The 13,157-nt window shown below is 29.6% G+C and overlaps 1 protein-coding gene across 1 annotated transcript in view; it reads right to left on the bottom strand.

Annotated features, from left to right (window-relative positions):
* Positions 1-13,157, bottom strand: part of LOC142323865 (protein HID1) — a 75,360-nt gene that overhangs the window by 56,937 nt on the left and 5,266 nt on the right. Inside the window, exons 2-4 of the mRNA XM_075364163.1 lie at positions 12,500-12,713; positions 5,070-5,230; positions 2,653-2,706 (exon numbers count right to left, since the gene is read on the bottom strand). Of these exons, the coding sequence (XP_075220278.1) occupies positions 2,653-2,706; positions 5,070-5,230; positions 12,500-12,713 (429 nt within the window). The remainder of the gene's footprint in view (positions 1-2,652; positions 2,707-5,069; positions 5,231-12,499; positions 12,714-13,157) is intronic.

Here is a 13,157-nt window from a genome sequence, read left to right as displayed (position 1 = left end):
ATTTTCTATATTTTTATGTACCATGTTACATTCTTAAAATTTTACATTATTTAGCAGTAAAAATTTTATAATGTTAATTATCACATTTACTCATACATTGATTGATCCCCGTACTTTTGAATTTATTTTTTAGGATAAAAGTTCATAAATTCATTTTTTTCCACTAAATAAAATTTTACCACCGATAAGAAATTAATTATATGAAGTGCAGTTCAAAAGTAAGGGCAGATGAGTTATAAATGGCGATTAGCAACACTGATTGGTTCGCACAAGTTCATTAGGTTTAAGTGGTCTGTTGGGTATGTAACCACCACATTGGTATCAGTTCATTGTTGTTTGCCTCTGCAAGACAGTGTGTTAAAATGAGTGCGATAATAAAAAATCCACTGCAGAACAGAAATACTGCAATGAATGAAGGAAAAGTGAGGCAATCATGCTGTGAGTTTAAGAAAGACCATTCAAATAATCATGACGAACAGAAAAGTGTCCAAACTGAAGATTTCATTAATATGTGAATGCAAAAGTGAGAGAAAATCATTGCTTTACGAATAGCAATCTTTCTCTAGAATTTCCAAAAGTTTCAAAGACAACATTGTTGAGAATTGTGACTGACTCTCTACGCTATCGTAAATTGTGTGCATGATAGGTGCCAAAAATATTGACAAATGCTCACAAAGATCACAAAATGACATCTGCACGTGCTTTTCTCGATTGTCCTAACCATGACGAAGACAAATTTTTTTCTCAAATCGTCATAGATGATGAAACATGGATTTTGTACGTCAATACTGAAACTAAACAATCCATGCAGTGGCATCATTCCAGTTCACCTAACCAAAAAAATTCAAAGTCTTGAAGGAAAACAATGGCAGCAACTGTATTTCATGGAACCTGGAACATCCATCACATCACAAGTCTATTGTGAAACACGATCTAAACTGTGTCATGCCATTCAGAACTTATGACTGGGAATGCTAAGATCAGGAATTTTTCTTCACCCCAATGCATGTCCACACACGGCTGCATGCACAAGAGAAACAATTAAAAAATTAGATAGGAGATTTTTTATCATCCCCTTACAGTTCTGATCTCACACGCAGTGACTACCAACTCTTATTACACCTCAAAAATGATTTGAGGAAAGTGGAGAATAGAAAATCTCAGTGCAAATGTGGCTACAATCCCAGGCGGCAAAATTTTATGCAGTGGATTTGAAGCTCGTTTCATATCAAAATTGTGATTATGTAGCAAAATAAGAGTAAATAAAATATGTAAATGTTTGAAACCATTAATAAATTTTTCATTTTTTTAACTATTCTCATTTTGTTTCAGATTGGCTCTAACTTTTGAACTGTGCTTGTACATAACACTATATATACATTTATATTACTATTCTATTACACTGTTTTATAATATTATACATACTTGCTTAAATTTTATATCTAAATAGCATCATAAAAAAAAAAAATGTAAAATTGTGTACAAGATATTTTTAAAAGAGATGACTGCAAGTGATTCCTTCCAAGTGATTCTTTAAGGGCGCAAACAAATATCAGTTATTGAGGGGCAAATCTGGACTGTAAGGAGTATGGTCGAGGGTTTCCCAATTAATTTTTCCAATTTATCCCTTGTACACGGATTGCGGCCTGGCATTGTCATGGAGAAGGATGACATCTCTTGATTGGCATAACCTGTGTTTTGGTAGGCGGATTTTGTTGACTGTAGCACCTGGCAATAGTAAGCCACATTCACTGTTTGTTAATTATGGAGAAAATCAATGAGTAAAACTCCTCTTGAGTAAAAGAAAATCGTTGCAAGAACTTTTCCAGCTGGCAAACAGCTTTTGGCCTTTACTGGACAACTCTAATCCTTTCTTCGCCACTCCTTACTCGCCATACCCACTTCTGACACGATTTCTTCAACAATGAACTGGCAATCACCTGCGATAAGCTCTTGAATGGCATGGATGTTGTCAGCTGTGAGACCTGACTTCAGGTGACAATCATGACTTTTGTTTTCTACACTTTCTCGCCCATCCATAAATTGTCTGGCACACATATACACTCGATTCTGAGACAGTGTAGCATCCCCAAACTGTACTTTTAAACAAGTTAAAATTTCCACGGGTTTAACACCTTTATTAGTTAAAAACTTTATGATTGTACGTTGTGCAACAGACGATGGAACCTCTTGCTCACTCTCGCTGAATTGATGACAGAACAGAGCAGAGGAGCTAACCAAGCTGGTTCTCCCTCTCTAACACATCAAACATTAACCCCCCACACCACCAACCAGCTCAGAACTGCTTACTGCGGAGAATAGTCAAATTACCATTTAAATTTGATTCACTCTCGTAATAGGTAAAAGTAATAACTGAAGGTAGTTATTTCTATAAATATAAACTGTAATAAGTCCCCATCATAAAATATATAAATGAAAATAAACTATAAAACAACTTAAAAGTCTGGTCGAATCCAAATGCAAGTTGGCCCCACACGTAGGCCGACCCCCTATTTTATGATAGAAAATGAAGGAAAAAATCCTCGACCAATATTTGTACAAATATGGTTTATTTATATTATCCATAAAAAAAGATTTGTGTTAAATAAAAAAAAAAACAATAAACTTGTGAATAACCTAATAAATACTTACAGGTCCAGCTTTTCTATTTGCAGCTACAGTAAAATCAGGACAAAACAAGAGATCCTGAAAAAATAAACAGAGAGCATGAATAAAGTAATTAATTAAAAATAAAAGTATATTCAGAATGAACAATTTATAAACATGAAATGGGTATAAAAGGTATTATGGCAAGTTCTATCAAAATAAAAGGTAAATGATATTAGTATGTCTTATAGCACCACCACCACTATTACTACTACTAATAGTTTCCTTCTTAAATCTACTAACATTATAACCATAATGCTTTATGGTAAACTGACAAGACATAACTATGGTAACTTCTGAACATATTATAAGTGTAGTCATATATAATTAGCTTTCCATGCCAGGCAAACAAGGAAAACCTATCCAGCAAAATGATTTATTGTTGGTCTCTCCAATGAACCAAATATACTGTGCATACTATCAGAATGCAAATGAAATACAGACAACATCTAATTTAACAAGTAATACTTCTTTCATAGGAGTTTTTATATAATGAACATCATTACTCTAAGAGAAAATGAATTTGACTCATGCCTAGCACCTTTGAGTTGTGAGTTACTATAGAATGCAAAAATAATGATTTAAATGAAAGCTCATGTACATTATTTAATCATGTATGAACGAACTAAATTTTGTTTTTCCTATGGTAACTTGTGAATTAATTTAATTAAGGAAACTGATATTAACCTTGTCAGAGTCACTTATCTTTTGTAAAAATTGTGCATTTAAATGTTAGACTGGCTGCAATTAATTATAATATCTCCAGCATACTTTGGTTGACTTTAAAGATGTGTACAATCTTATATAGTTTACCAGTTTAATGTAAAATAGGTAAGTATATAAAAAGCTTTCTATTTAGGATGCATAAATTTTACTCCCTTCCAATGTACCCTCAGTAGCTGTGCAATGTTAGTAATTGATAAAAAATTTCCCTATTTACAATTAGAAACTCCTTAACACAATTTTTTTCGTAATCCTAAAAATTCAAAATTTTAATATTAATTTCTTGGTTCAAAAACGGATGTTCATTTTCCTTTTTCAAAGAAAAAATATAATTATAAGACTGATGCTAGTTCAAGATTCCCATTACCTATATAAAAATATAGGTGAGTACACCTGATGTATGGAATATAAAAATTCATGTGATATCAGTTTGATTGATATTGAGAAGAATCAGCTTGAAGGATATTGAGAGATTACACAAGTTAAAATTCTTAAAAATATAGTTCATCTACTCTTGAGTGTCTTATTTACGAAACAAGTATATTATAAATCACAAACAACATTTCTGATTTTACAGTGAGATTATTATAATAAATTTCATTGTAATTTCAATGAAAATTATTTACAGAACTGAAGAAGTAATTACATCAGTGAGATTACAATTACAAAATCAGGAAACTGTTTATATTTCTGTCTCCACACATGTATCCCACACACTTCCATATGTATGAACTCGCAAAGCAACTTCTTTCACTTAACCTAAGAACAAAACACTGTCATTTTTCTTCCTAAACAAAATACATTTGTGATGCAATCTTCATTCATATGCTCTTGCTGTTATTGTACAAACACTGCCACTCACTGGCTTTCAGTAGTATTTATACTCCCAGGCCTAGGGACTGTTTTGAGCATTTTTAATTCAAGTATTTTTGTTTAAAAAAAATTATTGTTTCAATAATTATTTTATTTTCAAGACATCACTTGTTTTTAAAACTTCTATTTTCTTCTAAAAAGAATAAAAAAAGAGAATACTTTGTATTCTATTCTTTCCACTGTCCCTTTTTTGTTATTTCTCCATTTTTCTCTTCTTTAATTTATTTATTAGTTTAAATTCTTCCTTCATTATTTTTCTGTCTTTCTCATTTTGGCACTTTCCATTTTTAGATGCTTATGTATTAGTCACAATACTTTCATGAGGATAATTAACTACTTTGTTATTTAATAATTTAATTTTTTCAAAAACATAATATCAGTTAAGATTAGAAATTCTACAATATTAGGACTTTACATACTATACGTAAACAGTCTAAGTTCTAAATCAACACTGAACAAATGATAAAGAAGCATTTCCAAATTGTTTTTTTACTTCAAATAATGTAAGAAAAACCTAATGCCGATAGTCAAAGCTTAACACCTCAAGAAGAACACTTTCAAAATATATCTATAGTGCAAAGTAAGGCTTGACTAACAAAGAATATTATTCAACACCAAGAACAATGAATACCATTCATTCTTTAAATATTGGCTTGCTCGATCAGCTACCTTCATTTAACACAGCATCTTATCAGAAATTATTTGGTAACACCTCACAAATTTAAAATTAATTCATTCATATTTATACGTTATATAAAAGAACACCAATAAATCATGTTTATAACATATCAACAAAATATACTTACACAGATTGCATTTACAAGTGAATGTGCTAAAGGAAGAGATTCCTCAGCTTCTTCTGACTGCTGAGGTTGTTCAGGTAAACTTGTCCAAAAAAATCCTCTCCATTCAGGATCTTCAAATATGTAAGGTAAAACTCTTGTAAGAAGCCGTACACAATTTAAAACTGTAAAAAAGGTAGCAAAACAATCATAAAATTTAACCTGCTGAAATATTATATGAAACACAAGCCATACAGGAACTTTCCTCCTTGGCTATCTCTACACCCAATCCTGACTAAATTTATTCGTGACGTAGCAACAATTATAAGCAATTTTCAAAATTTATCTTTCTTAAATCTATTTATTTTATAGTTTTGGTTTTACGCTATTTTTTTTTTTTTTTTTGCTATTAAACAATCAAGCCCAGCCAGGAGAAGAGATGTTAAAGGGATTTCTCTTAATCTGAAGAACCAAGGCTTAAGTCCTAGAGTCATATCATGAGATAATCTAGGCATGTAGAAACCTGGCAATTTTTAAAAATCATGATGAAATTTCAACTTTTAAAAAGTTTTCTGTAAGTTGACTACGAGAAAACTACCAACCAAATTGGAGTATTTTTGTCCACAGTAGAAATACATTAGTATATTGTCTTGGGTTTCATCAATCAGTTCTTAATAGCTTTAACTTAAAAAATAAATCATAAAATCTTGAAAAAAATCTGAGATGTAAAACAAATAGATGAAAGTGCATGTAAATAAAATGTTTCAATGAGCTCTCACAAAAATAGTTTTTTCAACTGTTGATGAAAATCTGAAAGAATCTGTAACATTTAACAAAATACATGAATTGACAAAACTGCTGATTTCTGAAATGAACACATTCTGATGACACAGAAAGAATCCATAGACCCAAGACAATATACTAATGTATTTCTACTGTGGACAAAAATACTCCAATTTGGTTGGTAGTTTTCTCGTAGTCAACTTACAGAAATCCATGCTTGAAAGAAAGAAAACAGAAACAGTGTTTTATGGAAAAATTAATTCTTTTTATAGCACATTAATTGAAATTGTTATTATTGAAAAAAAAAGAGTAAAAGATACAATTATAAGGGTAAGAAAGAAGAATGATGAAACTTTAAATATAATCAGGTAAACTGAATATTAAAGATAATACTAACCTAAATTATTGGAATATTTTGTGAGTCCTGTACACTTATACTAATTCAGTTTCCTACTAAAAAGTTCTAGAAGGAAGGTAAAATTAATATAATTCTCATACTGAGTAAAGGTAAAATATATATATAAAATGACATGTTTTCTTGACATACGAGGGGTTCAATAATTTCTTGGTTGATAATATTTGTTCTAGTCTTCTTTATGTTTTTGTGGTGCAAGTAAAGCATCTGAGGTACAAGATCTACTAGTCAAAATTACTTTCTCTGAGAATAATGATGAAATATAATAATTTATACAAAATGTCAAAGAATTATGTACTGTATGGAGAGGACTGTATACAACGTGATTTAAAACATATTTTATTAAATATTTGTAGCTAATTTTAAACAAATTTTCAGAAACATAATAATAAAGACAACTATACTGCACTCTCAATTAACCAATGTAATAATCAAGAAATTATAATGGATAAAGCAGAACAATAACTGATCAAACATTTTGAAATTTTACTTTAAAAAAAAAACAAATTTATCAAGGACAAAGATAAAAAAAAAATGTTAGATAAATTACTGTTTTACTTTATCCATTATAATTTCTTGATTATTACATTGGTTAATTGAGCATGGATAGAGTTGTTTTTATTATGCTTCTGAGAATTTGTTTAAAATTGTTTACAAATATTCAATAAAATATTAATTTTATTCTGTATAGTTCTACTTTTGCCCCTAAGGATTACAACACTGATATATTTTATCCATCACTTCAGGTTACCTCACTCAACTACAAGCCAAATTTAACCTTTCAGCTTGTAGCAAAATTGTATTTACTCACCTTACACTAGCTAACCACTTAGTTATATCATTTACTCATGCTGCACTTGCTTCCTTTAATTATTCACATCTTACATATCTAATGCATGTCAAAATGATGTTGTGGATTATCTCTTACTTCTCAACACAGGAGCAAGACAATACAGTCAAGTGGGCCCAATTATATTTCAATGCCAACAGCTCCTTGATACTGTCTCTTTGTCACCATTCTGTTGTTGAATTCCAATTAATTGCAAAGACTTGGTGATGAAGAGGTGAACAAGCTACAGGTACACTCACTTCATAAATAGTAGATGCAGCTTAGTTAATATAACCTCAAATTAACAAGCTTCACTAAGTAACCAGAGAATTTCTTAATATCATATGAATCACAATCAATTGAATTTAATACGTTCACTAACATAACTATAAAAATTTCAATGCAAAGTAAAAAAACTATACATATCCCAACAACTGGGAGTTAAGTTTGCAAAGAAGTAACAGCATCATGAAAAAATGAATTCATACAGCCCTGGATGGAATCACTAGCATCCAGTACGAGTTACATCTAAAAACTGGCTAATAGGCCTTAGAAAAGGAAAGGAATTGTTTCCTATCGATAAAGAGGGTGCTACAGGCAATAGTAGACCAGAATGATAACAATTATATGCTTGGATGTAATAAATGGACAATCCATGCAATATGAATTGTTCTCTTAAGAGAAATGTTACAATCTGGTAAAATCAGAATAAGATTAAATCAGTCCAGCCAGCCAGACTAGACTAAGATCATCAATAAACAATTTTCACTTATTCTGTCTGACAAGAGACTATAAAATCAGTTAAAACTTAATGTAAGAGATGTCTACTCTTGCACCACACACTGGCCTGAGCAAGAGGTTAACTTATCTTGACCAGATATCTTCTATAGTGGATTAATCATTCCCTGTCCTTATCCTACATCCCGTCTTCATTGGATAGGTACCACAATTGTATAAATGATCTTGACCTTATCTGTAATAGTCAGGTCAACTAATTTTTTTATTGGAGCTCAGTGAAGGGGTGACTGTGTCCATGACACCGCCAAGGGGTGATCGTGTCTGTCTGCGGGATTCAATTTCCTACTCAGAAGTTGTAAAACAAATTAAACTAGTGGCTTATGTGCCTTTTATTCCTCATAAATATCTAAAAAATATAAGTCAAACATTCTAATGATATAGCCATTAACTCAACTACGAAAAAAGGAAACTAGTAACAAAGTCAACCAAATATAGTTAAATATAATATATTTTAGCTAGGTTAAAATTACAGTATTATACCATCATAAAAACAGTTTGTCAGTTATGATAAGAACCACTAGTGATGGGTATGTGGTTAAAAGGTATATTGTGGCTAGGAAAATGGGTTACTGCTGCTGACATATCATAAAAAACTAAATGAATGCTCTTATTAGTAAATTAAACACTTTGTTTTTAAAACAAAATGAAGTTGGAATGTAAAAAAAAAACTAAGGATTAAAATAGCACAATAAACCATATGCAGTATTTGGAAGTGCTCCATCTATCTTCAAATATGTCATTTTATGAGCGATTTATAAAGTGACTAAATGAATTCTATTAAGGAATTAATGATGATTATTTTTAAATATTTATTTCATATATTATTTAGTACAATTAAATCCGTTTCATTTATTTAAACATAGGTTGTTAATTCACCCTAGGTAAATAATGGAAAAGTGCATTTAAGTGTTATATAACAATGAGGTAACTTATATCGGGTGATCATTTGAAAAGTTACCACATCTAGTATTCAACAGCTATCAGTCCCATCATATTTTTGTTTGTAGACATGCACACCATTCTTGGAGGGAACCTTTTTAAAATTATTTTAAAAGAGGTAGAACCCACCCTCTGATACACCTAGCCCAACTCAAAATTCTTAAATGGTAATGGTAACATTTAATTACATTAATTGACAACCAAAAATAAAATAATGAATTTTGGTGAAAAGAAATTTAAAATTTGCCCATCCCTTCGCTTGGTAGGTGTGAAAAACTATATGGGGTAGTACTTTTTTTAAATTTCACTCCAACAAAAATAACTATAAAATTACATGATACTACTTCTTAAACCATTTGAAATAAACATAATCTGTGGATTAAAACTATGAAAGTTATTTTTTAAATTACCAACACCAAATTTCACCCTTAAATGTTTTCTAAATTTTCAAGGGTTGAAAGCTTATTGTTTTTAAATGAGACAATGCGGCTTAGGACACCTCATTGGAATGCCCTTTGAATGACAAGTGATTTGATATATATATATAAAATAAAAATTGATTCACTGGTATTGAAGTTATGATTAAAACTGTCTTTTTTTAGGTTATGTTGGGATACAGGGTTACTGATCCAAAGCATTAGGTCTGAAATCGTCTGTTTTTGTTAAAAATATGGGTTTTAGGTTTCTCCAGCATTGAAAAGACATACCGGTAAACACAGCATTAGAACATCAGTTAAACATACGAAAAACCAATAATAAGGTATCTACTTCTTTACTCGTAACATGTTGAAAAATTTATTACCAGATAAACTTAATGATTAAATAAAAACTAATTCAAAAATGAATAATTGTTAATCAAAAAATAAAACTTTTTTTCATTTGTTAGTTAATTTTCTTATGGAGGTTTTTAACTGGAGTCATTAAGAAATAATAAATGAAACATTTTTTTATGTCAATAAAATAAAAGTATCAATTTTTAAATCATTTGTTCAAAATGATTCCCATTTTCCTGTAAATAATAATAAAGTTTTTGTTATTATTTTGTTACTCAACCCCCTTTGAGTAATAAAATAAATTTTATATTATTTGAAAGTACGTAAAATGTACTTACAGCAGTAAACATTTCAGATTTTTTCCACCTTTCCCACATGTGGGTTTTTGGACCCCAAAAATGAGACATTTTCAAAATCTTACAATTTGGTGACCATTTTTTTTAATGAAGGACACTCAGTAACAGTTCAATTTTTTTTATTTATAAGTACCACTAGTACTAGTACTAAGAGTTAAAAGGTAAAAAGCAGGTCTGTTACTTTAAGCCCTTCATTATTTATTTTGGATACAAAATTTGAAAAAACAATTTGTAAACGTAATTTCAGTAAATATTACAAGATCTGGTTATGTACAAAATTAATTTTGAGTACAATAATATGAAATTCCATCTTTAGTCATTCCAAAAGCCCTTTATGACCATTTGTACTATATAAAATAATTATGCTACAGCTCATGGAAAAAGTGATGAAAATGGCTGTTTTTACCTGTTGGTGAGTTAGAAAATAGTATATTATTGAAAACTGTTTTTTTTTAAATATAAAAAAATATTTGTTAGCCACTACAAGGTGGGTAGTTATCATATACCAAATATCAAAATCAAAAATTGTGATGCAATAAAATTTTTGAAAATTTGTTCAATTAAAATAGAATACCCCAGGTGAATTCATCAGAAAGAAATTTTTCACAAACATCGGATTGGCTTCTATTAATTGAATCATTTCTTCACATAATTCAATCTTTCTGTCAGCATCAGCCTCATTCAGTTCTTGATGCAGTTGAATTTTATACTGAAAAAATTTATCCAATTTTAATGTAGTGAAAACAGAACCTTAAGAAACCCCAGTTTCACAGGATATTTTACATATTGAGCTGAGGATTTGCTACTACATTTCCAAAAATTTCAACCAAAGTTCATTCTTTGAAATCCTTTTGCCCTACATGTTTCTTATTCATGAAAGATGCCTTTTCTTGGAATTTTTTTACAAGTTTTACAATGTAAGAGTGTGAAACATTTTTACTTGGATGCCGTTCATTAAACAGTTGGGCAGTTCTAGCACATTTATTTTGTTCTCCATATGTAAAAATTAGTTCAGTCCTTTCTTCCAGATTGTAAGTCATTTTAGTGAGACAACTAAAGAACACAACAATTTAAATAAAACATGATGATGAAATAAATACAATAAATACTTTTTGCCGTTAATTACATACAATATGAAAGAAAACAATTTGCAAAGATTTACCATAGAAACTAAGATGTCAATAATTGGCAGAAAATTATAACCTGTTATATAGCAAGGTAATCAATTTTTCAATATGTTACCAACATTACCTTATTATTGGTACCTTATTATTGATTTTTCATACATTTAACTGATATAATGCTGTGTTTACTGGTACGTTTTTCAATGCTGGGGAAACCTAAAACCCATATTTTTAACAAAAACAGACGATTTCAGACCTAATGCTTTGGGTCAGTAACACTATCCCAACATAACCTAAAAAAAAAAAAACATTTTTAATCGTAACTTCAACACCAGTGAACCAATTTTTATTTTATTTGTACCAAATTACTTGTCATTCAAAGGGCCTTCCAATGAGGTGTCAGGCTACATCATCTCATGCAAAGAAAACAAGTTTTCAACCCTTGAAAATTTAGAAAACATTCAAAGGCAAAATTTTGTACTGATAATTTAAAAAATAATTTTCAGTTTTAATCCACTGATTATGATTATTTCAAATGGTTTAAGAAGTAATATCATGTAATTTTATAGTTATTTTGTTAGTGAAATTTCAAAAAAAGTACTACTCCAAATGGTTTTTTGCACTTACCGAGTGAAGGAGTGAGCGGATTTTTATTTTATTTTCACTAAAATTCATTGTTTTTTTTTTGGTTGTCAATTAATGTAATTAAATGTTACCGTTGCCATTTAAAATTTTTGAGTTGGGGTTGATATAATGGATAGGGTGGGTTCCACCTCTTTGAAAATAATATTAAAAAGGTTCCCTCCAAGAATGCCTGCAAACAGAAATAAGATGGAACTGATAGCTGTTAAATAATACTGTGGTAACTTTTCAAATGATCACCTGGTAAAAAGTAAAGATCATAAAGTAATTAAAAAAGATAAAGTAATTAAAGATCTAATTAAAAAACTTTCAACAGAAACTTCCTTGAAAAAATTTGTTAACCAATGAAATGGTGTTTCTGAGTGTAAAGGATAAATAGGATTCCAAACTACTGTAATAGGGGACATAGTGGCTGTTGATATTTTTCCATACAAGATTTTTGGCCAAAGAATAGTATTTTTTTCAAGGGGCGAAAAATTTTTTTGCGTCATCATCCGGAATAAAAATAAAACAGAAAAATAAAAACAAACAAGTAACACTACACAATAAACTGAATAAACAAAAACTTACAACTAGTATCACAGGTAATCTATCACGTAAGACTCACTTAAAACTAATATCACAGACCTAAACTTAAAGTAAAATATTTTTATTTAAAATAATAATCATTTTTTTTTTTTTTTTTTTTTAAAGAACAGTAAAAGAATATCCAAAATTTGAATAAAAAAAAAACATAAATAGATTTTTAATAAATTAGAATGATAAATACTACAAACTAAAAACCAATAGGCTCACCAGTCTGTTGTTCTTGTTGAGTACGACAACTATTATCTACAGCTTTAACAAGTTTTTCAACACCTTTATAACATAATGTAGCTAAATTCGAAGGAGCTTCTTCACGTAAAGCACGTATTTCTGGTGCTGGCACTAGTGTAAAAACATCTTGAACATTAGTAACATCAGGTGACCAGAACTGGTCCCAAAATGTATCATCATTTGCATCTATTGGCTGAAAAATAAATAAGAGATATAATAATTTATACAAAAATTTGTAAATACAAATAATGTGCAGGGATAAGATTATTTTTATTCCATTATGGAATATACAGTAAGTATTAGAGTGAAGTAAAAGTAGAAATACTATTTATATTATATTCAAATGAACCTGAAAATTACCAAATATTTAAAAACCAATTTATAAGTAGTGAGGAATTGGTAATGTACAAAACAAAATATTTAAATAAAAGAAAAGATTACAATGAAAGATAACAATAACTGTAACTAAATAAACAATTCTAGTTAAACACTACTACAAAATCTATATTTTTATCTGTGTTTAAAAAATAAATGTTCATAAAAACTAATGTACTGTTTTAGACAATCATATTGCAAGCATATAATTAGGGTAAAAACGTCAGATTGCTCACTGTGATTACATACATTCTCTTCTTAC

This window comes from Lycorma delicatula, chromosome 4, assembly GCF_047948215.1.
Source record: "Lycorma delicatula isolate Av1 chromosome 4, ASM4794821v1, whole genome shotgun sequence".
NCBI classification, from domain to species: domain Eukaryota; kingdom Metazoa; phylum Arthropoda; class Insecta; order Hemiptera; family Fulgoridae; genus Lycorma; species Lycorma delicatula.
Note: the sequence above shows the minus strand (reverse complement) of the source record. Positions and strands in the feature narration are given on the sequence as shown.